This window comes from Carcharodon carcharias, chromosome 10 (assembly GCF_017639515.1).
Source record: "Carcharodon carcharias isolate sCarCar2 chromosome 10, sCarCar2.pri, whole genome shotgun sequence".
NCBI classification, from domain to species: Eukaryota; Metazoa; Chordata; class Chondrichthyes; order Lamniformes; family Lamnidae; genus Carcharodon; species Carcharodon carcharias.
In genome coordinates, this window is record NC_054476.1 from 136,373,224 (window position 1) to 136,398,591 (window position 25,368).

The window sequence follows — 25,368 nt, forward strand, 5'->3', positions numbered from 1 at the left end:
TTGAAAGTGGGTCCAATCTGTTGTGTTGTGTAAAATCCAGATGTGCCATTTTTCTCGTTAGTGTATTATGGATATAATTATATCACTGATTGCATCTCAGTGTGCAACTCAGGCCATCCAAAGTTACAAAGTACTGCATATGATGCAACATAATATATTTTGCTGAACAGCCAACTGCCACTTGAATATGCTATTTATCAAGAAAGCAATAACTTAGGAGTAGCACAATAATTTTAAATGATAGTTCATGATTAGGGTATGATAGTTTTAGGAAGTTCAGTGTCATAATCCCAATATGTTATGCACTAAGAAAGGCTTCTGGGATGTCTCTTACCTCCAACAATATACTTGGGGAAATTCCTTGGGATTTATGTGACATGGGTTCAGTATTGTCTATTTTGAAAAGCCCATTTTGTTCTGTCACCAGGAAGGCTCAACTTACTATTTAACTTCTAACTTGTCAGGGATAACAAAGACTAAATTGGTCCCAGGTGTGTGTAGCTAGACAGTTACATTATTTAGTTACACTTGCCACACTACAGTTTAGAATTACATTGTAATATTCAGTATCAACAATTAAAGTGGTACCGTTCTAAAAAGATAACTAATAGATGATCCTCCTTCAGGTACTGTCCCGTAAGAGGGCTTTTGTGACTGTGGACTTACATTGGATTGGTCCTTGATTATGTTTAGGAAGGTACTGCAGTGGTTTGCTGTTGTCTTCTGCAGTATAACTGGCCAGGAAACACTTCCGCTCTTACCACCTGCCATCTAGCTTATTGGAAGGATTTACAAGTTGACAATCGACTAGTTTGGCTACTTTCTGTGGCCATCAAATCCTTAAGTGGGACTTGGACCCAGAGCTTCTGGCCCAGAGGTAGGGACGCCACCACTGTGCCAGAAGACGACCTCATATATAATTGATCCGCAGACCAAAATTGAATTCAGTAAAGTCCCACCGTTCACGACAACTTCTTTCACAAATTCATTTACCCGCACAAAAGTCCTTGTTAAACAATGTCTCCAGTAAAATTGTCTTTGGGCAGGATCTTCCGGTTAGCGATCGGGAGGCGGGGCCTGCCAGGTGGAATTCCCAACGTCACCCCACGTCGTTTCTATTTTCAGGTTGGTGGAGGCACAGCCGAGTCAGCTGCGCGCCCGCCAACTTGTCAACGGCCTATTGAGGCCATTGAAAAAATAATTAAAGTAATTAATGGACCTGCTAAAGGTTTCAATAAAAGTTATGGACATGTCCCAACTCGTGTAACAGTGTCACATGAGGGGACGTCAGGGAAATTTTTCTATCATTTGTATTGCAAATTTTAATTTGGAGCTGAACTCCCTGAGGCAGCACTTAGCCTCAGGCAGATCTGTGCACGCTTTCGCACATACACGCGAAAGAGCGCACTCCCAGCTGAGGGAATCCTCCCCCGCCGCACATTGTTTCCTGACGGATGTCACGCTGGACGGGCTTTAATTGGCCCGCTCGCGTAAAATGGTGGCACGCCCCCAATTGGGGGCAATGATTGGAGTCGTGCCTACTCCAGCACTCCCCTCCCCCCACCACCCCCAGGGTGGGGGGGGGGGGATTTTTTCCCTTGAATTTACTCAAAACGGAGTTTTTAGTGTCTATGCGTCTTTTAAAAGTCAGATTTTGGGATGGCTGGAACCTATCTGATACTTTGTAATGAGAGTGAATGTTCACCATTCACGATTTTGTCCTTAATGAGAATTCCTGTGAACGTAACCCCCGTGAACGGCGGGACTTTACAAGCACAGCAAACTTCTGTTTTATAACAGCAGTGTCAATTGTTTTTATCAGCAGCTCTTTTCTGACTTAGGATTTTGTAATGTTGTGCAATATAGTACAATGATCTTCAAAGAATATGATTACATAGCCACTTAACAAGTAAACCTTTTGTAGTCTTTAGTTCAAGTGATCATTGGTAAGCTTTCAGTGTTAATTCCAAAATTTGGAATTAACAGTGCAAGATCACCTTCCTCATGTAGCAGGTTAATTGCTTTATTGGATAGTGCTATTTACCACTTTGGTGCTTGTTCCTTCGCTGGGGTATGCCTTCCGCAGGCTTTTTAATCTTTTTATTTTTCTTTTCTTGGTTTATTGATGGCACCTTGAATATACTTGGGCCAGAATTTTGACCTTGATAGCCCCACCGGCTCGGTGGCGGGCGGGCAGCCGAACTCCGCTGCTGAAATGGCTGGCCACCATTTTGAGTGGGCAGGCCAATTAAGGCCCGCCCAGCGGCCTGCCCGACAGGAAATGCTATGCGCTTCCTGTATGGGGGGTTGGAGGGATTCCCCATCTGTCAAAGTGCGTTCTTTTGCGCATGCACGCGAAAGAGCGCAGTGCTCCCTGAGACTAAGTGCTGTCTCAGGGAGAGCGCTGAAAGTTAAAAAGCTTTAAAAACTGTGACACGAGATGGACATGTTAATAAATATGAGTGAAACTTTAATAAACTTTTTAAAAACAGAGATGAAACCTCATTCCGCCAGTGGATGAGGTTTTATCTTTTCTCAGGAGCCTGCTGGCGTTTCTGGCCTACCCGCCAGCCTTAAGGTTGGACGGGCAGGTCTTTCAATGAGCTTAATGATCCTGTCAATGGCCTCAATTGGCCATTGACAGGTCGGCAGGCGAACAGCTGATTTCGCTGTCTGCCCAGCTTCCTAAAAATTTAAATGGACTGGGATGACATCGGGTGTTCCTCCCGACGTCATCCCGTGTCATTTTCCTGTCAGCAAGCGGGCTCCGCCCCCAAATCTCTGGGAAAATTCTGGCCTTGGTATTTCCCGTGCTTCAATTTAACCTTTCAGAAATTTGTTAATACTATCCAAAACTTTCACTCAACTTTCTAATTCTTATACATTGACATTCATGCTTAAATGTTCTTTATTCTTAAAGCTTTAGTGGCAGTCTGACATCAATTAATTTTGCTGGAACTAAACTTCTAATTAAACCTTTCACGGCAAATGCAGGAGTATTTGAAATAGCCCTAATTAAAGGGCTCTGAATCTAATGTTTCCTAGAAAATTGTAACAATAAGTTTAACTCAACTGCATTCTTTGTACGTCCAGTCTGGGAATATTAGTAGTACCTGGCTTTGATTGTACTAGTAATTTTGTCTTGAGACACCATGCTATTGGCAAGAGGAGGAAATCTTGTAGCCACGCTTGGGTTTTCTCTCTGCAGGATTTGCTGTTTAAGTGCCAATATTTTGTAAAGAAATTAGTTTTATGATTAAATTTTGCAGATTCCATCCTACATAGCAATTACAAAAGCTAAATGCTGTGAATTCTAGATATCTGCAATAAAAACAATGCTGGAAATACTCAGCAAGTCAGGCAGCAACTGCGGAGAAAAATAGAGTTAATGTTTAAGATGACCTTTCATTCAAGCATGAACTCTGAAAACTTGAGTTCTGATGAAAGGTCATTGGGACCTAAAACACTAACTCTGTTTCTCCAAGTAGCCTTCATTGGATTAACTTGTATAAACTTATTCACAACTTATAAAATTACAGTCATTATTGGCTGTCCCTCAATTTAAGGATGATGTCTACTCAGGATTTCAGCCATGCGTCTTCATGTGACTGAACAGGCTGATTCTCAACCACAGATCTATGAGCATATGGGGCAGGTAGTTCCACGAGATAGTGGAATCCAAAGTGCAGGATTCTTTGTTTTCTTTCCTTCTCTGTTGCCGCACTGACTCACATTAAGACATTGTGACTCTAAGCATAATGCAGCTCGTTAGACAAGTTGTCACCTTTCTGAATGATTGGTAGCAAGCTCCTCCCAGTCATTGAAGTGCGACAGCATTGGCATTAATGAAAGCTTCGGTGTGTTGTTGAAGCATTTTCTTTGTCCTCCCCTAGAACGTTGGCTATTTGAGAGCTGGGAAAATAGTTGTCAGCCTTCCAAACACAGTATTCAGTCCAATGAAGTTGATTTTGCAGTTTTTCCTGAGTGCTTGTGGAGCTGGCTTCAAGAAGAGCACTAACATTTGTTTGATGGCCCTCCCATTGAATCCAGATGAAGCGGCGGAGGCATTGCTGATGGAATTTCTCTAGCGTCCTATGTGTTGCTGATACACAGACAAGGTCTCACTGCAGTACAGAAGTATGATGATGACAACTGCCCTGTATTCTAGGACTTTTGTTGACTTGTGTAGGTCTTTGTTTTCAAGTACTTACTGTCATAGTTTGAAGAAGGCTCTGCTGGTGCAGCTGATCCAGTGTTGAATCTCCTCGTCAATGGTGGGCTTTTGAGAGAAGTGGCTGCCAACGTATGGAAAGTGCGCAACATATTAGCGTGTCTCCTTCGACATGCATGGAAGGTGGAATATTTGGCTGACCAGATGTGGGTTGATACGAGTTTTTGTTTTGACAACATTCAAGGTCGGGCCTAATTTCTTGCATTCAGAATAGAAGAAATTGCAAGTGGCTTGCAAATCTTGCGCAGAGTGGGCAATGACAATGTAGTCATCCGCAAACTATAGATCTCCGTGAATTGTCCCCTTGACATCGTTGAGAGGCCTGTATGCTCTGACAATCCCTTGCATGATGCCATTGGGAGCTCCTAGCTCTGAGTAGGGCCACACATGGCAGAAAGTCAGGGGTGAAGTGCTATGTACAGTCGCAATTTGTCAAGAAAAGATTCTCCCTAAACTTTTTTCTATTGAATTCTTTACAATAAGATGCTAGATACACCAAGTAGAAGCTCCATTTGGTGAGTGTCTCTCACCAGCTGCGAATATGGAAGAAGGTCGCAGCGGCAAGGTGGTCTTGTTCATAGTGTTTTGAGACGTTACTGAAAATTACAGTATGTGCTTGGCTTAGTAATCCATTTTCAGTTTACATTGAGAAGTTACAGGTAGCAGTCATGCTCTTCCTACCTTTATAACTAGAATTGCTACCAAGTGGTCTGCTTTAAACTATTTTATCAAAGTAGGTCTATCTTTCTCTGCAATGTGCTGAATCTGGTCTCTGGATTTGCCCTTTCAAGTCACCTGTAGTCTTTCCTTTGGATTTATTAACAGTCTTCCTCTTCTGACTCAATATGCTGTATTTTCAATTTATTATAAAAATTGAATTTTTCCCTTAATGTCTCCTTAACTAAATTGGATGTTTTCAAATCTTTTTCTGACTTATAAGTAAAAACTAAAACCTAACATTTACTCTAGAACCTCGTCACCTATCAAGATTTGAAAAATGACACACAAAGTCTGACTCTTTAATATTCCGCTACAAATGGAGCTTCTACTTGGTGCATCTAGCATCTTATTGTAAAGAATTCAGTAGAAAAAAGCTTTTTAGGGCGAATCTTTTCTTGATGAAATTTTGCTCATGAAAGTCTTTCCAGGGTTAATGGCCAGGCCTCATCAGCAAAATATTTGTTGGCAGCATTTTCCTACAGACTGTAGGAACTAATTATCTTTTCCTTGTTGGAAAATTCATTGTTAAACTAAATTTGAGACCAAACAAAAGCAATAATGGGAGGAAAATATAGTCAGCTGGCTATTACCAAATGATGACCACTGCTCTGATTATAAATCACCTAATATATCAATGCAAGTCAAAATTATTCTGGAATGAGTAAATTGCATAAATTCCTTCGCTCCAAGTTTATGTGAAGAAAGGAGCTTCTGAAGTGGTCTGACTGGGTTAAATCTGTCTGATTTTGTAAATAGAGCCAGAATCCTGAACTGAACCAACCCATGTCTTCTTACTGAGTTATACGAACAGTCAACAATGACTGTGTTTTATTCTGCACTTTAGTGCAAGAAGTTTTAGTAGATCCAAAGGCTTTCCATGGTTACTTCTGGTAATTTATAAGACATTTTGGTTCATTTATTAATGAACATTTTCTTTGCTTGCTTTTGCTTAGTCTCTAGACCATAATCGTTCAACTTTGTTTAAGGAGTCAGACTTGAATGGACCACCACATGTTCTTCATGTAACATTTTCTTCGGGCCCACAGCTCAGCAATTTTTAAATGAAAGTTGTGTAAATTACTTAAGCCAATGTAGCTGTATTGGAAAACTTTGAAGGAAACAGTTTTCTTTAATTGTGTTTTATCAAACACTACTCTGGCATTTTAGGTGAGAAGGAAGTACTTTAAAATGACTGTATTGCTTTAACCGGGATGTAGTAAGTTTGGTACCAGCTAAGGACAAAGTACAGAATACCTAAGTGGTCTTCTTTTAACCATGCCGTAGCTCTGCTATAGGTGGAATGAACCATCCTGGAAAGAATACTTTCTAGTTCCATGAGGTTGTCAAATGTGAATTCACTGATTTGTTTTTGGATTTTCATCATGTGAAGCAACTTAACCTATTCTTTGATTGTCATAAAGGAAGAATGGCAGTTAAAAGGGGGAAATAATTAACACTCTAGCAGAAAAATGAACCCCTCTTTGCTATTGACACTTACATAATCATCCAATTGATCGCAATTTTGCCAGCTCTATATATTTTCTGTTTTCCTAAAAGTAAAATTTGTGAAATGGAGACTGATTTCTTACACCTCCTCATTCCACACCGCCACAGTAATTGAAAGGCTGCCTTCAGTGGACTCTGCTGTGTAGTTGTCTGTCTTGACCATTTAAAAATACATGAATGTCGATCGAATCATTTTGCAGGTGTGATGGATTCGGTTTGATTCCAATTTGGCTCTACAAAATTATCTTGAAGCTGGTTCACGTAATATCGTGGTAAATTGATAGTCCTAGGAACTGAAGGAAAAGAAGTTTGCATATATATATGAAAAACCATTATCTTTGAAATGAAGTACAAATGCGTCAGCTTCTTCTCTTAAGCAAGCCTTAGTCTTAGTTTTTAAGTTTTGGAACAAAGTATAGCTGTAACTCAAATGACTTTACAGGTACGTATCAAAAATAACGTATATACTTGCAGCGTAGAATTTTTTTAAACTTATAGTTTGGTTGTAAAGAGAGTTGACATGACAGGTGTGTAGCAACAGAATCATGTAAAAATGAATGTAATGTGAACTTTCTGATCGACTTTGGTTAAGCAAAACAATGAAGATTGGAGAAAAGAAAACAACTTTAATATAGTGGAAACAGTGGTATCCCCATGTCAGCTTTCTCAACTGAATGCATCCTTTGCGAAGTTGAAGTACATTAAATTTATAATCATCTGTAATGTTTAATCCAGCATCTAAAGTTCATTCTTAGTGGAAAGTTGCAGGGCACTACAAGTAGCTATTGCCGATAATAGTGGAGTTCATGATCTTAGAGTCCAGATCAACACGCACTAACCGTGCACAATCTTCTGTGGCTTATAATCATAAAGACTAGCTACACTGGGTCATGTTAGATATTCATAAACTATTGAGACAGACTGATATTACTTAACTGAGTATTTGAACTCTTTACCATGAGGATTATGCCTTTGAGGCTTTGTTCGATACATACAGAAAATGTTTAGATAATGAATTCTGTTTCTGTTGTGCATGGTAAAAATCATGAGCCATGTGGTGCATCACTCCTTGCGGTCTGTCACATTGATAGTAGTTTACAAAACTTTTCTGAAAGTATCGGACAGAGCGAATGATGGCCTCCTATGTTAATAAAGTAGATGTTTAGCACTTAAAAATAGTTTACTTATCTACTAGTACTAATAATGAACTTTAAAGTGTGTTTAATAGCTCCAACCTGTTGTATTGAGTCTGATGACAGTTAAATATAAAAGTGCACCCTGTGCTCTAATACTGCTAAAATCATAATATTGGTCACTTTGCTCATGCCGCTATGTGAAAGTAGTATAATTGTAGCTGTTATATTTCCTATAATGTCTATGCCTATCAATTCCATTGCCTATCATTGTGCGTTATTTGCTGTATTGAATATAGATCCAAAGATGTTTGGGTTTTGTAGCATTTACTGTGTTTATGTATTTGTAGTTTTAAAACTGACCTTTTTAATAAAGCAGTTGAAAGTATTTAAGACAGGGAGAGCGAGTTTATGCACATGTTACATTATTTCAGGGAAAGAAGATTGGAATATCAGAATTACTAAACTAAGAAAACAAGTTGAGGAGATATTTAACACAAAATTTGGTAAGTTTTCTCACTTTTTTGTGAATTGTTAACTTTTAATTTTATTAATTTTTGCTCATTTTTGAAATTAAAATTGCAAAGCTCTTTGGCATAATGATTCACTTTTGTCTACAGCTGAAGCTCTGAACCTTCCAGAACCAGTGAAGGTTCCATATCCATTATTTGAGTCCAATCCACAGCATCTCTATGTAGAGGGGTTGCCAGATGGCATTCCTTTCAGAAGCCCCACATGGTTTGGAATACCCAGACTGGAAAGGATCATTCGAGGGAGTGCAAAAGTTAAATTCTTTGTGAAAAAGTAAGACTCTCCTTTGGTTTTATTTTTTTTCTGTCTGATGTCGTACAACTAGGGCAGTAGAGAGAGCTTTAAACTAAATAGTTGGTATGGGGGAGGGGAAGGAGGGATCACGTGAGGGGAGATGTGGTAAATTAAAGAGAAAGGGCAAGGCAATAGAGTAGGGTAGCAATATGGGTAATGATAACTAGTGTGTGGCAGAAAGGGACAGCATATAAACTGAAGAGTGCACCAAGTAAGGCCAGTGTTTGCAAAAATCGTAAGTCACAGAATTAAAGGCTCTATCTGAATGCATGCAGTTTTCGTAACAAAATGGATTAATTGATAGCACAAATAGAAATAAATATGTATAATCTGATAGCCATTTCAGAGATGCAGTTGCATGGTAACTAAGGCAGGGACATAAATATTCAAGGGTATTTGACATTTTAGAAGGACAGGAAACTGGGAAAAGGTGGTGGGGTAGCTCTGTTATTAAAGATGACAGTACAATATGAGAGAGGACTTTAGTTCAAAAGATCAAGATGTAGAATCAGCTTGGGTAGAGGTGAGAAATAGCAAAGGTAAGAAGTCACTTGTGGGAGTAGTTTATAGCCCTGTAATAGTAGCTACACTGTAGGGCAGAGTATAGAGGAAGAAATAATGGGGGCTTGTAAGAAACGCACTGCAAATATCACAGATGATTTTAATTTCCACATAGTTTGGACGAATTAGATTGGCGAAGGTAGCCAGGAAGATGATTTCAAAGTGTGTTTTCAGGACAGTTTCTTAGAGCAGTATGTTCTAGTAGCAGGCTATTCTAGACCTGATAAGGTGCAATGACACAGGATTAGTTGATCTCTAAGAAGCCTCTGGGTAACAGTGATCATAGCATGATAGAATTTCACATTCAGTTTGAGGGTGAGAAGCATGGGTCTAAGGCAATTACAAGGGTATGAGGCTAAAGTGAACTGGGAAAATAGGTTAAATGCTAGGAAGGTAGAGAAGTAGTAGCAGACATTTAAAGAGATGTTGAGTCTTTCTTAACTGAATATATCTTTGCTATGAGAAGTATGTACCATCCCTGGCTAACTGAAGTTAAGTAGAGTATCAAATTGAAAGAAAAAGCAGACAATACTATGAAGATTAGTGGTAGGTCTGCAGATTGGACAGCTTTAGAAATGAGTAAAGAATGACTTTAAAAAAAATGAGGAAGATATTAGAGTATCAGGGAAAGCTAGCTAGGGATATAAAAACAGATAGTAAGAGTTTCTACCAGTAAAAACAAAATGCTGGAAAATTTCAGGTGTTCCGAAGAAGTCATATTGGACTCTTAAGCGTCAACTCCTTCTCTCTCTCTACAGCTGCTGTCAGACCTGCAGATATTTTGTAGCTTTTTTTTATTTCAGATTTCCAGCATCCACAGTATCTTGCTTTCATTTTAGAATTTCTACTAGTATTTAAAAAGAAAAGGCGTAACTAAAGTAAGCATTGGTCCCTTTAGAGGGTGGGACTGGGGAACTAATAATGAGAAACAAGGAAATAATGGCAACTTTGAAGATATTTTCTGTCTGCTTTCACTGTGGAAGACACAAATAACATCCCAAGAATAATTTAAAATCAACAGGCAAAAGGGAGAGAGTAACTTAAAACCATCACATGGAAAAGGTACGGGGAAAACTACTAGAATTAAAGGTTGACAAAGGTCCCCTGGATCTGATGGCTTGCATCCTGGGGTCCTAAAAATGGCTGCAAGGATAGTAGATGCGTTGGTTGTGATCTTCCAAAATTCCCTAGAATCTGGAAAGGTCCCAGCGAATTGAAAAGTCGCTAATGTAACACCTTTATTTAAGAAAGGAGAGAGACAGTTAGCCTAACATCTGTCATAAGGAAAATGCTAGAATTCATTACTAAGGAGGTAATAGGACTTTTATAAAATCATAGTACAATCAGGTAGAGTCAACATGGTTTTGTGAAAGGGAAATAGTATTTGAAGAATTTTTTAGTGTTCTTTTGAAGTAACAAGCAAGGTGGATAAAGTTCTTTCAAGGTGGTATCTATAGAGTTGGCGTAGTTAGATTTCCAAAAGGCATTTGATAAGGTGCCACGACAAAGCTTACTCCACAAAATAAGAGCTTAGGGGATAGCATAGTAGCATGGGCAGAGGATTGGTTAGCTAACAGGAAGCACAGACTAGGGTTTTCGGGATGGCAAGCTACTAACGGAGTGCCACAGGTATCAGTGCTCGGGCCTCGACTATTTGCAATCCGTATCAGTAGCTTGGACAAAGGGACCAGATGTATGGTAGGTAAATTCGTTGATGAGACTAAAATAGGTAGGAAAGTAAGTTGTCAAGAGGACGTAAAGAGTCGACAAAGGGATTTAGATAGAATAAGCAAATGGGCAAAAATTTGACAGATGGAGTATAAATATGGGAAAATGTGAACTTGTCCACTTTGGCAGGAAGAATATAAAAGCAGTATATTAATTGAATGGAGAGAGACTGCAGGACTCCATGGTTCAGAAGAACCTAGATGTCCTGGTACATCAATCACAAAATGTTACTATGCAGGTTCAGCAAATGATTAGGATGGCAAATGGAATGTTGACATTTATTGCAAGGGAAATCCAATATAAAATTAGGGAAGTGTTGCTACAGCTGTACATGGCCTTAGACTGCACTCAGAATACTAGTTTTGGTTTCCTTACTTAAGGAAGCAGCTCAGAGAAGGTTCACTCAACTGATTCCTGGGATGAAGGGGTTGCCTTATGAGGAAAGGTTAAGCAGGTTAAGGCTACACTCATTGGAGTTTAGAAGAATGACAGTTGATCTTATTGAAACATATAAGATCCTGAGAGGTCTTAACGGGTGGATGCTTCTCCTTGTGAGGAAGTCTAGAACTAAGGGAAATAGTTTAAAAATTAGGGTTCTCCCATTTAAGACTGAAATGAGAATATTTTTCTCAGAGGGTCAGTAGTCTGTGGAATGCTGGGTCATTGAATCTTAGATTTTTGATCGACAGCTGAGTCACGTGTTATGGGGGGGACAGACACAAGTGGAGGTAAGGCCACAGTCAGGTCAGCTATGATCTTACAGAATGGCTTGAGGGGCTAAATGGCCTACTCCTAATTGTTGTGTCTTATTACAATTCTGGAAAATAGCTTTAGTTGTTTTCCTATGTTTATGTAAATGCAGTTAGTTGTTGTAATATAATGAATATTTGAAACTAATTGTAATACTGATTGTAATGCTTATCATCTAGGCCAGAATTAGTGGAGCCTCACCTCCCTGATAGATTGAAAAAAGGAAAACGCACTGATGGTAAGAATCTGTATACCTTTCCAAGGCTACAAGACAGGGAAATTGCTCCTTGGTTTTCATAAATGTCTATTGCATGGAAATTAAGTCGGTGAAGAATTTATATAACATTTTGCACAGTAAAGAGCAATTTATCGTCATGTTGCTCAGTATAGAATTTTTGTTAATATAGTCTACAGTATATTTTTTTCTCATCCTGTTGGCTACTGCTTTTTTTCTACCATTGCTGTAGCAAGCAAACACTAGTATGGGGGTTAACCTATATCTTACATTGGAAAGAGCCAGTTTTACAAGGAGGGTGTGGAATTGCCACATGGCCAGAGAAAACTCAAATTGAAAAAATGTTTTACTGGGTATCACTTTACTGTATATGTACTTTATGATTTGAGGTGTTGTTAATCTTAAATTTTAAAAGCATTTTAAGTACTGTGGATTTGTTTCACTTGCCATTGAATTTAGACAATTCAAACTCATTTCACTTAGGAACCCCACCCACCAACAGAGGGCGAAGACGTGCATCCCGGCCACCTGAGCCGAATTTAACACGAACTGTTAAAGGTGAATCACATTCCTAACATACTACATTATCTAATATGTCTTTGAATTAGTTACGTGTGATATTTTTGTTTGAGGGATTTTGTAAATTTTGTAATTTATGCTCAAAATTCACATTTTAAAAATTATTTCTATTGCCTCTTTACCACATTATTATACGGTTAACATATTCAGTTAATTGAGATATACAGCATTTTGGGCTAAAAGGAAACAGTATACTAGGGAATATACTGTAAGTGCTAGAATATTTCCTGAAATACTTAATTTCTGGTTTGCTGTTTTCTGTTGTTTATTAGAAGCCGGCAGTTCTGCACCAGAGAAAGTTCTTCAAGTACCAACTACTCCAAGCAGCCCAGAGATAGAAGTTACCATTGAAGGTATTTTTTTTGTTTGTACAGTGTGGAACTTTTACTCTTTCTGGCTTTATCATTGAAAGGGTTTCCCAGGTTTGACCTTCCAAGTGTGGAAGAAATTACAATTCTATCTTTTTTTGTTTGGAAGTTTAAAAAAATGCTTTTAAAGATGCTGCCTTCAGAAGGCTGTCTTACTAATTGATGGTAGCTCTGGCTGGCAAGCATCTGGAACCCCACTGGTGGTTTTAGTTGGTATGCTGCATGGTTTTAGCTGGTTAAGTCCTGTACACACTTGTGTTTCCTGAAACTTATATCTTTCAAATCTGCCTCTTATGTTCTTCGGATTTGGGTAAGCTGGGTGTGGCCCTACACACACAATTTTGTATAAGAATTAGAAATGTAAGCTTGTTAGGTTTCTGCATGTGTCAGATACCTGGCTGGCCAACATATAATAGGTAATCTAGCAATAAAATAACGAAGGGCCATAACTTCTGATGGAGTGACAATTGAGTCGGATTGCCGCTCCCTCGAAAGTTCTTACCTTGAAATTAGGGCGATCCTATCTCGTCTGACCTTACAGCTCAGGCTGGGCTTCCCCAGTGTGGGTGGTGGGGGTTGTTTCCCAGGTACAGCGCCCTGGAGGTTGGGAGTTAACAGCCCAACTTGTTGCTGATTCACAGTACAATTTTATGAAAGTGATTGACTGTTCTATAAATTTGTGAAAACTAATTCTGAGAAACCTGCAAATTGAGAACCCTTTCGTAGCGATTACATGGACAAAATATAACTACCCTATGTTTTTATTGACAGCTTCTGATGAAACACCACCTGTCAAGACAGTTGGAAATATCACGCAAGCAAATGATTCAAATGCTACATTCAAACAAAGAGGCCGGGAATTCTCTTTTGGTAAGAAAAGTAGTTAAGCAGATTGAATGACATTCATATGTTTCAGAATCAGGATATATAATTGCAGTTGTGGATTATTCAGAACCTGGCTAAAGTTTTGAATAGTGTATTTGTGATAGTGGGAAGGAGCAAAACATTTAAAAAACAAGCTGACACAAGACCTTGGATAGCAGAAGTGACGTGTGATTTGCCTAATTGGGGTCGTAAAAAAGGTTTTGGTAATAGGCTGCGTCAACTGCCCCACCCTGTCCCCACAGAATTAAGATCCTATAACATATAAGTTTTTATTGAAAATCTCATTTTGTATCATGAGGAGTGTTGGAATTTTTTGGCAAATGTTTGTGTATATATCAAAACACTTGATGTGTGTGTGTGTCTATTTTTGCATTCCAGAACCATCACCCAATGGTTACATACAAACATAGGGAATAGGAGCAGAAGTAGGTCATTTGGCCCCTCTAGCCTGCTCCGCCATTTAATAAGATCATGGCTGATCTGTTTGTGTTTCGAGTTCCACATTCCTGTCTAGCCCTAAAAACCTTAGATTCTTATTAGGCAAGGGAATCAATCTACCTCTGCCTTAAACTTCAGTGACCCCTGACCCCACCGCCTTCTGAGGCAGAATGTTCCAAAGTCGCACAATCCTCAAAAAAAATTCTCCATCTTGTCCTATAAGGGTGACCCCTAATTTAATAGTGTCCCCTAGCTCTGGACTTGCCCACAAGGGGAAACATCCTTTTCACGTCCACCTTGTCAAGACCATTCAATCTTTTATACTTCAATCAAGTCACCCCTCACTCTCTTCCAAACTCCAGTGGAAACAAGCTCTACCTGTCCGACCGATCCTCATAAGACACCCACTCATTCCAGATATAAATCTAGTGAACCTCCTCTGAACCTCCTCCAATGCATTTTATATTGATATATCTTCTGAATACAATTGACTGATTTGAAGTCATTATTACTATATCCATTTAAAGAGTTTTAACTAAACTTTACGAGCCTAGTTGTTATCTCAGTGAAAGTTAGATATTGTCTTCTATTGGATTTTGTTTCCAGCCCATAAATTATGAATACGACAGAATTATCTTCGCAGAATCACAGCATTGTTATAATGCAGAAGGAGGCCATTTGGCATGTTGTGTTTGCACTGGCTCTCCGAATGAACAATTCAACTAATGTCATTCCTCTGTCTTCTCTCTATAACCATGCACATTCTTCCTTTTCAGATAACATCTTATTTCCTTTTGAATGCTTTGATTGAACCTGCCTCTAACATGCTCTCAGGCAGTGAATTTCAGACCTTAACCACGTGCTGCGTGAAAGTTCTTTGTCCTGTCACTTTTGCTTCCTTAATCCCTCTTTCTTCCATTAATTTGCAAACATTTTTTTTTCGTTCATGGGACGTGGATGTTGCTGGCTAGGCCAGCATTTAATGCCCATCCCCGATTGCCCTTGAGAAGGTGGTGGAGAGCTTCTTGAACCACTGCAGTCCATATGGTGTAGGCACACCCACAGTGCTGTTGAGTAACAAAACATACTTGGTTGGCTTTGCCAGACTCCTGCTAATTGTACATCGACAAATAAACTGGTGTAAAAGTTGTGTGAGACGAAGTTTGTGTAATTACAAAGATGTCGGGACTGATGTACATTTTTGCTGTATGGGAATGTTGAAATCAAGGCCACTGATTTAGCGGTTTTCATGAAAAATGGACAAAATCATGGAATTTGATCAAGAAAACAAAATGTGAAATATTGTGTAATTAACTCAATTTTACTTCTTTCATCATGAAAAACTATGGTGCTAATTATAAGTGGGCAGAATTCCCAAGATCCAACATCGTAATATTGGACTTATTCAGTCACCACTAGCCCTTGCCTACATCACTAATTGGCTGCAAGTCTGCTTTACCTTTTATCTAAACAACTTGCATTTATATAGCACCCTTTATATTACAAAGCATTTCACAGAAGCCTTATCAAACAAAATTTTACATATGTCACATGAGCTATTACAACAGATGACCAAAAGCTTGGTCAAGGGTATAGATTTTAAGGAACATCTTAAAGCAGGTTGAGGGTTGAATTCATTTAGGGAGGTAATTGGAGAGTTTGGGCTTTATGCAGCATAAAGCATGAACACCAGTGGTAAAGTAATTAAATTGGGGATATACAAAAGGCCAGAATTGTGGAGGAACACAGAAATCTTGGAGGGTTACAGATAGGGAGGGGGTGAGGCCATGCAGGAATTTTAAAACAAGCATGAGAATATTAAAATTGAGGTGTTGAGTCTGGAAGACTAAGTTGTCCAGCACAGGAATAGTGGGTGAGCAGGACTTTGTGCAAGTTAGATGCAGGCAGCAGAGTTTTAAGGAGGTCAAGTTTTGTAGGGTGAAAAATGGGAGGCTGGCTGAGAGATCTTTGGGATAGTTGAGCCTGGAAAGAAAATGGAAAATGATTAGTAGTGTTGGAGTAGTCAAAAGTGGGAAGAAGCTTGAGTAGAGCATAAATACTGACATGTAATGGTTGGGGTGCCCTATGTTGGTGCTGTTTATTCAATGTAAATCTGAAGGTGCCAAATGTACGGATGATGGTTTCAGCAGCAGATGAATTGAGGCAGAGATGGAGTTGGGTGATGAGATAGAGATAGAAGTAGACAGTCTTGGTGACATAGTGGATATACGGTCAGTTGTTCATCTGAGGACCAACTACAACACAAAGCTAAAGTTCAGTTTTAGATAGTTACCAAGGAGGGGGATGGAGTTGGTGGCAGCGACCAAAGACAATGGCTTCTGCCTTCCCAGTATTTCATTGGAGGAAATATTAGCTCATTCATTGGATGTCAGACAAGCAGTGTGACAAGTCAGAGATAGTGGAGGGGTCGAGAGTGGTAGTCATAAAGTAATGCTGAGTGTCATCAGCGTACATCTGGAACCTGACATTGTGTTTATGGATGCTGTTGCTGAGGGATAGAATTTTATATTCCAAAAATAAATAGCACCGATGTTCATCTGTAACCTGTTGTATCCCATATTGTGAACTCCTTGTGACTTTACTCTGACATGCAATCAATCCATTCATGGGACAGATGGCTTCAAACCAGTCCCTCCTGGTCGTTCATAAAGTGTACAACATAGAAGGAAGCCATTTGACCCATTGAGGCTGCACCTATTCTTTCATTCAGTTCCAGACCTCAGCTTTTTCCCCATATTCTTGCAAATTTTTTCTCCTTCAAGTATTTATGCAATTCCATTTTGAAAGGCACTATTGAATCTGTTTCCACACACTGCATTCCAAATTCTGACTACTCTTTGTGTAAAAACATTTTTCCTCATGCCACGTCTGGTTCTTTTACTAACTGCCATGAAGTCTTTGTGCCCTCTGATTACCAACTCATCAACAATTGGAAACAGTTTCTATTTATTAACTTTATATAAACACTCATGACTTTAAATGCCTATCAAATCTCCTCTTAGCCTTTTCTGCTCTAAGGAGAACCCCAGCTTCCCCAGTTTATCCATGTAAATAATCCCACATCTCTGGAACCATCTTGAGTTCTTTACCTGTTTTTTAAAAAAATTCATGAATGTCTGTATTAAAAAAAAATGCAGTAAAAAGATCACCTGTTTCTTTTGTGTATTATACCTATTCCTGTAAGTCACATGTTTAAGATCATAAAGCCGAATATAATGATTTGTATCATTCGGTAGTTACGGGATAAGAACACTTAGAATTTTGCTAAAAGGAGTGTACATCTACTCTTTTTTTTAAAATACTAATTTCTACTAGTACTAGTCTGCTAATTTCCAGAACTGCTGTTAGGAATTCTGCTTTTGTTGCATCCTGGAGGCATTCCAATCATTGAGTTGAAGGCATCCCTTTAAACCAACCTGGATGCAGACCTGCATGTGTCTGGGCCTGAAAAGCTAGCACTAGTAGAGTACACAGCAGTGCCAAAATCAACGTTAATAGTTCCTAGTTCAAGTACCTGTTCGAGTACAAATTACTAGTTTCTATTTTTGGAGTAGAGGTGCTTTGCATTGTGTGCAGCAGCTGCCACCTTGATCTGATTAGCTCAGCAAGGATCTGGAGTTCAGAGAGCTTAACAACCATGAATTAGCTGAATTTTTCTTCCAATGCTGAGCAAATGTGTGTCAGTCGGACGAAATGGGAGGCATGCAAGGCTAGATTTTTATACTTGTCTTCCAATTCCTGCTTTCCGCCATTTTCATTGGGTTGAGAAATGTGGCAGGAAGCGACCCAATGCCCACATAAAGTTTTGTCAAGTTAACTATTTAGATTCCTACTGCAAATTCAGTTTCCCTGCTATTGCTTTGGAGGCGGGCGGGCCCCTGAAGGCTGTGGGAACCATGCCAGGTAAGTCAGTTCACGAATCTTCGGGGAAGCCTGCTGTGGAGTCAGGAACCTTTGGCAGGGAAGTTTAAAAGCTCTTGCCAACTTCAGCTGTCAATAATGTAATGGTGTTTGATAATTTAAATACGACCTCAATATAGTGATTGATTGTAGAGCTCTATTCTTAAAAGGTGTAAGGAACCATTAAATTGACCAGCACTGTGTAAGGGCTCAGATGCATTAGAGTATTTTCTCCATGGATAATGTCCTCTTTGTATCCAACAGTATGGAGAATCAGATATGAATGTATGTAGGGTACCGTGTGGTTCGATTTTTTTTGTTGTTTTAATGTCTTAACATCTGAGCATTTGAGGCATTTGTCCAATATACACTAGGCACCGAACCAATGAGCCATATAATAACATTGGCAAGTCTGTTCTTTTTTAAAAATTTCATGAGCATTTCAGTCAATCATTCAAAAATCACTTTGAAAAGTAAACGTTCCTCTTATATTCTCATAAAGTTGTCAATCAAACACAGGCAGTGAAAGTCCCATTGAAGAAACATTGAATCGTCTAATATCTCCTAATCTTGTCCAAATAACAAATGGGCGTTGAAAAACCTGTTCAAAGAAAGATATTAGAGAGTAAGAAGAAATATATTACATGCTCATTAAACTGTCAGTCAAACCTAGCAGTCCCATTCAAACTGTGTAAGCAACCCCCCACAGGCCTCACATTGAGGCCATATGGCAAAACAGATGCCAGATGGCTATCTGTTCAGCTTACTACTTTTGATACAGCTGCCACGTGGCCTCGTTATGAATGCTTGGCTGAGCTCCACGAATAGCTAATGGACTCCGCTCAGCTGGGATCTGGAGCTTAGAGGGCTTAACAACCTTGAACTGGGCCAGTAAATGGAAACTGACCGTTTTGCTTCCATTGTCACCTCTAGCCTGTTCTCGATCCCAGAGACCAAACATATTGGGTGAATGGGCTGCTTTTTAGAAATGGGGAATGTATCGTTGGGAAATGGTCCAATTTATAGTTCTCGAACTGAAGGCAAAAATCTGGCTGAGTGTTTATAACATGAACAGCTAGCATTCTGTATAGTGCATTTGATTTTCCCTTGAGACATGTATTTTTGTGGAGTTATATGGGTTTTGCCTTGGTTATTAGTTGCTTAAAAGCATTGAAAACAATCTACCTGTGATTGAAATGAGACACACTCTGTTACACCATGTCTTGTCTGAACTTTGAAGTAAATATAGATGCAGTTTGTCGAAAATTTGTTGCAATGTTTATTTTTCCTACCTCGCATGTACAAATCTTCAATTTTTTTGTTCAATTTATGGTTTGTGTATTGCTGTCTCTAATTGACACATTTGAATCTATTATATTGAGAAGTGCTAGCCAGGTGTCTTTTAATCTTCTGTTACTGCATTAGCTGTTAATAAGACCCTCCAAACCAGCTGTCTCTTCAACAAATGTATATGATTTTTGTTTTCAGTCTTTTTTGATGTGGTATATTCAGTTGAGTATGGTGAGGATTCTTTCTTGAAAGGAAAGGCAACTTTGTGGATTTCCCTTCAGTTACTTGGATTAATTTCTTCCCTTATTTCTAGCTCCCTGTTTTCTGATCCCCATGTGAAGCATATTACTATATAATAGTAAATTGTGGTTGAGTCCCTTTTGTTTCAAGTACTCCCCTCCTTCTACTAAAAAGAGCTCCAATTTGCATGCTTTTGTTTTGGAAAAAATGAGATTTCTTGGCATTAAAGAGAGATATAAATAGGCCACTCTGGTTACAATTATGGGAAACATTCCCATGTATCATTAGTGTATCCATTGCTTATTGCATGGACTGTAATTTCAAACCAGCCCTAGAACCAATCTAGAGCCACTCAACCCTCAAAAGCCTCCATATTGTTAAACAAGTAGTATTTTTGAAGGAGTAAAAGAGGCTTATCTTGAATTTCTTTGATCTGAAGTTACACCTGATAATCTTTTTCCACTTTAAAAATAATTAAAAAGCATTTTTGTGTTGAACTGGAATTTTATCAAAACTCAAGGATTCAATGTTCAGTTATTTCTGAAATCTATCTGTATGTATAGATATATGAACGTATATTTGTAGAACCCAACATATAGTGACTTCATTTTTTATTACAGAACAGTGGAATGCCAAAATTACTGAGTTGAAACAGCAAGTGGAGACACTATTCAATGAAAAATGCAGTAAGTAATTGTTTTACTGCAAAGGAACTCTACACTTCTGAAAATGAAACATCTTATGTACATGTTTAGCTATCAATATTATAGTGATTTTCCAAGATTACATAGTATTGTTGAAAATTGTATAACTTCTAATTAATGCATTTCAATTCTGGATTATTTTAGTGCCACCTCGATTTTGCTAGAAATATATAATCTTGTAAAATATAGGAGTGGAACATAATGCTCATTTTGCATTATGCAGTAGTATGCTAGATTACTGAAAGCCAGTTGGCATCTGGGAGTGAGCTTCGGGTGTGTAGGGGAGTAGAGGATTCTTGCCTATATCTATTTTCAGGTTCCTTTCTTCAGTAGAAATATTGAAGTGGTCTGCAACCGCACCCTGAGATTTAGAAGGATTAACTGTGTTGAGCAACCAGTAGTAGGGAGGATGGTAATGCTGCTTTAGTCCCATCTAATAATTGGTGAGACTAACCATTCCAAGAACGTAAGTAATAGAACCAGAAGTAGACTCAACTACTGAACCTGCTTTACTGTTGAACCTGCTTTACTATTCAGTACAATCGTGGCTGATATTTCAGTATTTTCCCAGTTGCTCCCCATATCTCTCTATTCCTTGAGGGAGCAAAAATCTATCTATCCCAGCTTTAAATATATTCAATGATAGAGCATCTATAACCCTCTGGTATAGACAGTTCCAAAGATTCACAAACCTTTTAAGTGAAGTAATTTATTCTTACCTCAGTCCTAAATGATCACCTCCTTACCTGACACTGTGCCCCCGTGTACTAGGTTCCCAGGCCAGTGGAAACAACCTCTGTGTCTACCCAGATTCTCCCAAGTTCCAATGAGATCACCTCCCATTCTTCTAAATTTAGGAGAAAATAGACCCAATATACCCAGCATCTCACCATTGGACAACCCTGTCATCCCAGGGACCAACCTTGTGAACCTTTGCTATACTGCCTTAATTGCAAGTACGTCCTTCCTTAAGTATAGGGAAGAGTTTTATGGCCCCTGCCTGCAGGTTTGCAGGCCTTCCCAGCCATCCCAAACCTGTCTGCAATTTTACGTGGAGCAGATGAGGCCTAGGGTGGTCCACTGCCCTGGCTCTGGCTGAAGACCTTAAGGACCACTCCCTGACCCACCACAACTTTGGCTGGCTAGAGGAATTCAGCAATGGGGATCACCCATTGGGGAGCAGATCACCCTGCTCAGGCCTTGGGAGGGAAAGGGGATGGGTGCCTTCATCACTGGTCCCATTTCCAGATCGGGCATCCCCCGGGTGCTCCCTTCCTGGATGACCTGTCATCCTGACCACTACCCCCAGGCCTTCCAAAGAGACTCCGCACCTACCTTTCCTTGGGGTTGCAGCAATTCGCCTGGTGGGATTTGCTTGTAGCCCCAACAGTGAACCACACTCAAGATGGTACTGCTGGGACTACAGAGCTGCAGACCAATCTGATTGGCTGGAAGCTCTTTGAGGCAGGACTTCCTCCCGAGTGAGGGGTGGAAGTTCTGCCTCCGGCCAGTAAGCATGCCTCAGAGCATTAAATGGCTGCGGGGCAGCAGAGATCGGCAGGGATGCATTCCCTATAGACTCACCGAGTTGCAGGGTGTGAAATCCTGTCCACGGAGGTCAAAATTGCATACAGTTTTCCAGGTGTGGTCCCACCAAAGCCCTATACAATTGTAGCAAGACTTTATTCTTGTACTCCAATCCCCTTGCAGTAAAGGCCATCATGCCATTTGCTGCCTTAATTGCTTTCTGTATCTGCATACTCACTTTGTGTTCCTTGTAAGAACACATCCAATCCCTCTGAACAGCATGTACAAGTTAAACACCTTTTAAAAATATTCTGCTTTTCCATTCCTATGACCAAAGTGAATAACCTCACTGTTTCTCCACATTATACTCATCTACCACCGGCTCACTTAACCTGTCTATATCTCTTTGTGTCCTCCTCACAGTATACATTCCCATCCAGCTTTGCATTAATGGGAAAACTTAACTACATTACTCTCTGCCTCATTTTCTAAGTAATTGATGTGGATTGTAAATATTTGAGGCCCCAGCACTGATCCTTGTGGCACTCTACTAGTTAGCCTTTCAACTTAAAAATGCCCTGTTTATCCCTATTAATTGTTTCCTCTCTGTTAACCAAGCCTCTGCCCATGCTAATATATTATCCCCCACTTCATGAGCCCTTACCTCGCATATTAACCTTTTGTATGACACCTAATTGAATGCCTCTTAAAAATCCAAGTATACTCCATCTACTGGTTCACCTTTACCTACCCTATTAGTTACATCCTCCAAAAACTAATAAATCTGTAAACCATGATTTACCTTTTGGCAAACAGTGTTATTTTGTCTGATCATACTATGATTTTTTAATGCATTGTTAAGATGCCCTTAATATTAGATTCCAGCACTTCCCTAATGATTGAGGTCAGGCTAATTACCCTGTAGTTCCCTGTTTTCTCTCTTGCTCCTTTCTTGAATAGCAGTGTCCAATCTACTGGGACCACTCCAGAATCTAGAGAATTTTGGAAAACCACAACCAGTGCATCCACCATCTCTGCAACTGTCTCTTTTAGAACCCTAGGATGTAGGCCATCAGATACTGGGGATTTGTCAGATTTTAGTCTCTCAAATTTCTCCTATACTTTTTCTCTATTGACAATTAATTTCATCTTTAGCCTTTTTTAGCCTCTAAGCTACTCTCTATTTCTAGTATGTAACATGGTCTTCTGTCATGAAGATGGACACAAAATGTTTGTTCAATGTCTCTGCTATTTCTTCATTGTCCATGATCACTTCTCCTGTTTCTGCATCTAAGAGACCAACGTTTACTTTAGCCACCCTTTTCCTTTTTATATACTTGTAAAAGCTCTTACAATTTATATTGTTGGCTGGTTTTTCTCTCCTTCCAGTTTTGCCCTTTTTATCAATTTCTTGTTTGCCCTTTGCTTTCTAAAGCACTCCCAATCCCTAGACTTAAATGCTATTCTTTGCAAGCCTCTTTTAATCTAATACAATCCTTAAACTCCTTGGCAAGCTATCGTATATATCTTACTGAGGTTTTGTTATTCAATGGAATATATTCTTGTTGAACATTTTTTGAATTGTTTCTTTAAATGTTTCCCATTGTTTATTTACCGCCATACCTTTTAGTCTATTTACCCAATCTTAGCCAGTTCTCCTCATATACCTATATAATTGGCTTGTGAGTTTAAGATTCGTGTTTGTGATTGGAGTATGTCACTTTCAAACTTAACATGGAATTGAATTGTTTTATGATGACTATTCCCCAAGGTCCTTTTACTAATTAACCCTGCTTCATTACACAATACTAGATCTAAATTAGCCTTATCCCTATTTGGGTTCATAATGTATTGTCACAAAAGCATCCTACAGACTCCTCTTGCAGAACACCTTTGCCAGTTTGATTGGTCTAGCCTATATGAAGATTAAAGTCACCCACAATTATTACATCACCTCTGCTACATGCTCCAGTAACTTCTTGTTTAACGCTTTGTTCAATGGTATAACTATTCTCTAGCGTTTAGAAGAATGAGAGGCAATTTCATCAAAGCATACAAAATTCCTATAGGGCTCGACAGGGTAGATGCAGGAAGATATTTCCCCTGGCTGGGGGAGGGATGGTGGGTGGCCTAGAACCAGGGGACACAGTTTCAGAATAAGAAGTAAGCCATTTAGGACTGAGATGAGGAATTTCTTCACTCTGGGGCAGAGAATTTCAAAGATTCACCACCCCAATGGCTGTGGAAGCTTGGTCATTGTGTATATTCAAAACAGAGGTTGTTAGATTTCTAGGTATTAAAGGGCTCGAGGATTATGGGGATAGTGTGGGAAAATGGTGTTGACGTTATGATCAGCCATGACCTAGCTGAATAGCGGAGCAGGCTTGAGGGGACGAATGACCTAATACTATTTCCTATGTTCTGCTAGGGTTCTTATATACTACTCCCATCAACATTTTCTGATCCTTGCCATTCCTAACATTCTGATTCTACTTCCTGATCTTCTGAACCAAGCTTTTTTTCCCTTATTAATGTCATTGGGTCATCCTTAATTATCAGCCTAACTTCTCCTTTTCCATTCTGCCAGTCTTTTTGAAATGTGGTGTACTCTGGCATGTTTATTTCTAAAACTTGGTCACCTTTATGCCTCTAAGCCATTTATTTCTATTTGTTCCACTAGTTTGTGTATCATATTGTGGATGCTTCGCACATTTAGGTAGAGAGCCTTTAATTTTTTTCCTACTGTTCCCTGCATGGACTTTACTCATTGATGCAGTTACCATTGGACTCTGTCCTTTCTTGTCCCACTTTGCTTTCCTTACCCATATTGCTACACTATGGTATTGCCTTGACTATTCTCTTTGGATTTCTAGTTCTTCCTTTGCCCAACCCCAAACATTTTTTTTATTTGTTCTTCAGATATGAGTATCGTTGATAAGGGCAGCATTTGTTGCTCATCTCCAATTGCCCTTGAACTGAGTGGCTTGCTAGGTTAATTCAGAGGACAGTTAAGAGCCAACTACATTTCTGGTGTCTAGAGTCACATTATTAATCATGAAATAGCATTTTATTCCACATTTACTAATAGGATTTAACTCATGTCTCTGATCCTCTGGGTTATATGTCTAGTAACGTTACCAATTTCTACCTTTTCCCAAAGGGTGTGACGCTAGCAATATTTTGATTTCTGCTTTTTCTTCAAATCTTGCTGCCCTTACGCCTACCCGCCTTGCTGGTGGCCAACCCTGATTGGTTCACTTCTTAGATGTTTGAAAGGAATCGGGTTTTGGGTTTAGATCAAACATCTGTCATTCTTGGCTTTTGTTCCAGGTACATAAACCATTTCAGTTTTTTTTTTTGTTGCTATTTCACATGGTATGCTTAGTGCCAGGATGTTCCAGCACATAAACATAGTTTTTGCTTTGGGGGCAGCACCTCCCCATTTTCAGCCAGGATGGACCACATGCATCAGATCCACTGCATTTGGGCTGAAACTCTATTAAACAAGCTACTCACATAGCTGTAGGATAATATGTTGTCCAGATATGGTAAGTTTTCTACCCAAAAATTTAATCTGGTTAGTTACTCTAGAATGTGAATCCAGTTGGTTCAAATATTTATCTAGATCTTTACATGAGTATTTGTATCTACATAAGCTGATATCAGATTCACTTGGCTGATGTCACTTAACAGTGAGCTCACAACATTTGATTGAAGAGCATTGTCA

General features: G+C 39.3%; 1 protein-coding gene across 9 annotated transcripts in view; it reads left to right on the forward strand.

The window, feature by feature from the left end:
• LOC121283176 (general transcription factor II-I-like) overlaps positions 1-25,368 on the forward strand; it is a 194,479-nt gene that overhangs the window by 149,354 nt on the left and 19,757 nt on the right. For all 9 annotated transcript variants that reach the window (XM_041197396.1, XM_041197395.1, XM_041197397.1 and 6 more), the window contains 7 exons: positions 8,025-8,096; positions 8,211-8,394; positions 11,634-11,692; positions 12,173-12,247; positions 12,541-12,621; positions 13,408-13,506; positions 20,031-20,096. In XM_041197396.1, coding sequence (XP_041053330.1) covers positions 8,025-8,096; positions 8,211-8,394; positions 11,634-11,692; positions 12,173-12,247; positions 12,541-12,621; positions 13,408-13,506; positions 20,031-20,096 — 636 coding nt within the window. The remainder of the gene's footprint in view (positions 1-8,024; positions 8,097-8,210; positions 8,395-11,633; positions 11,693-12,172; positions 12,248-12,540; positions 12,622-13,407; positions 13,507-20,030; positions 20,097-25,368) is intronic.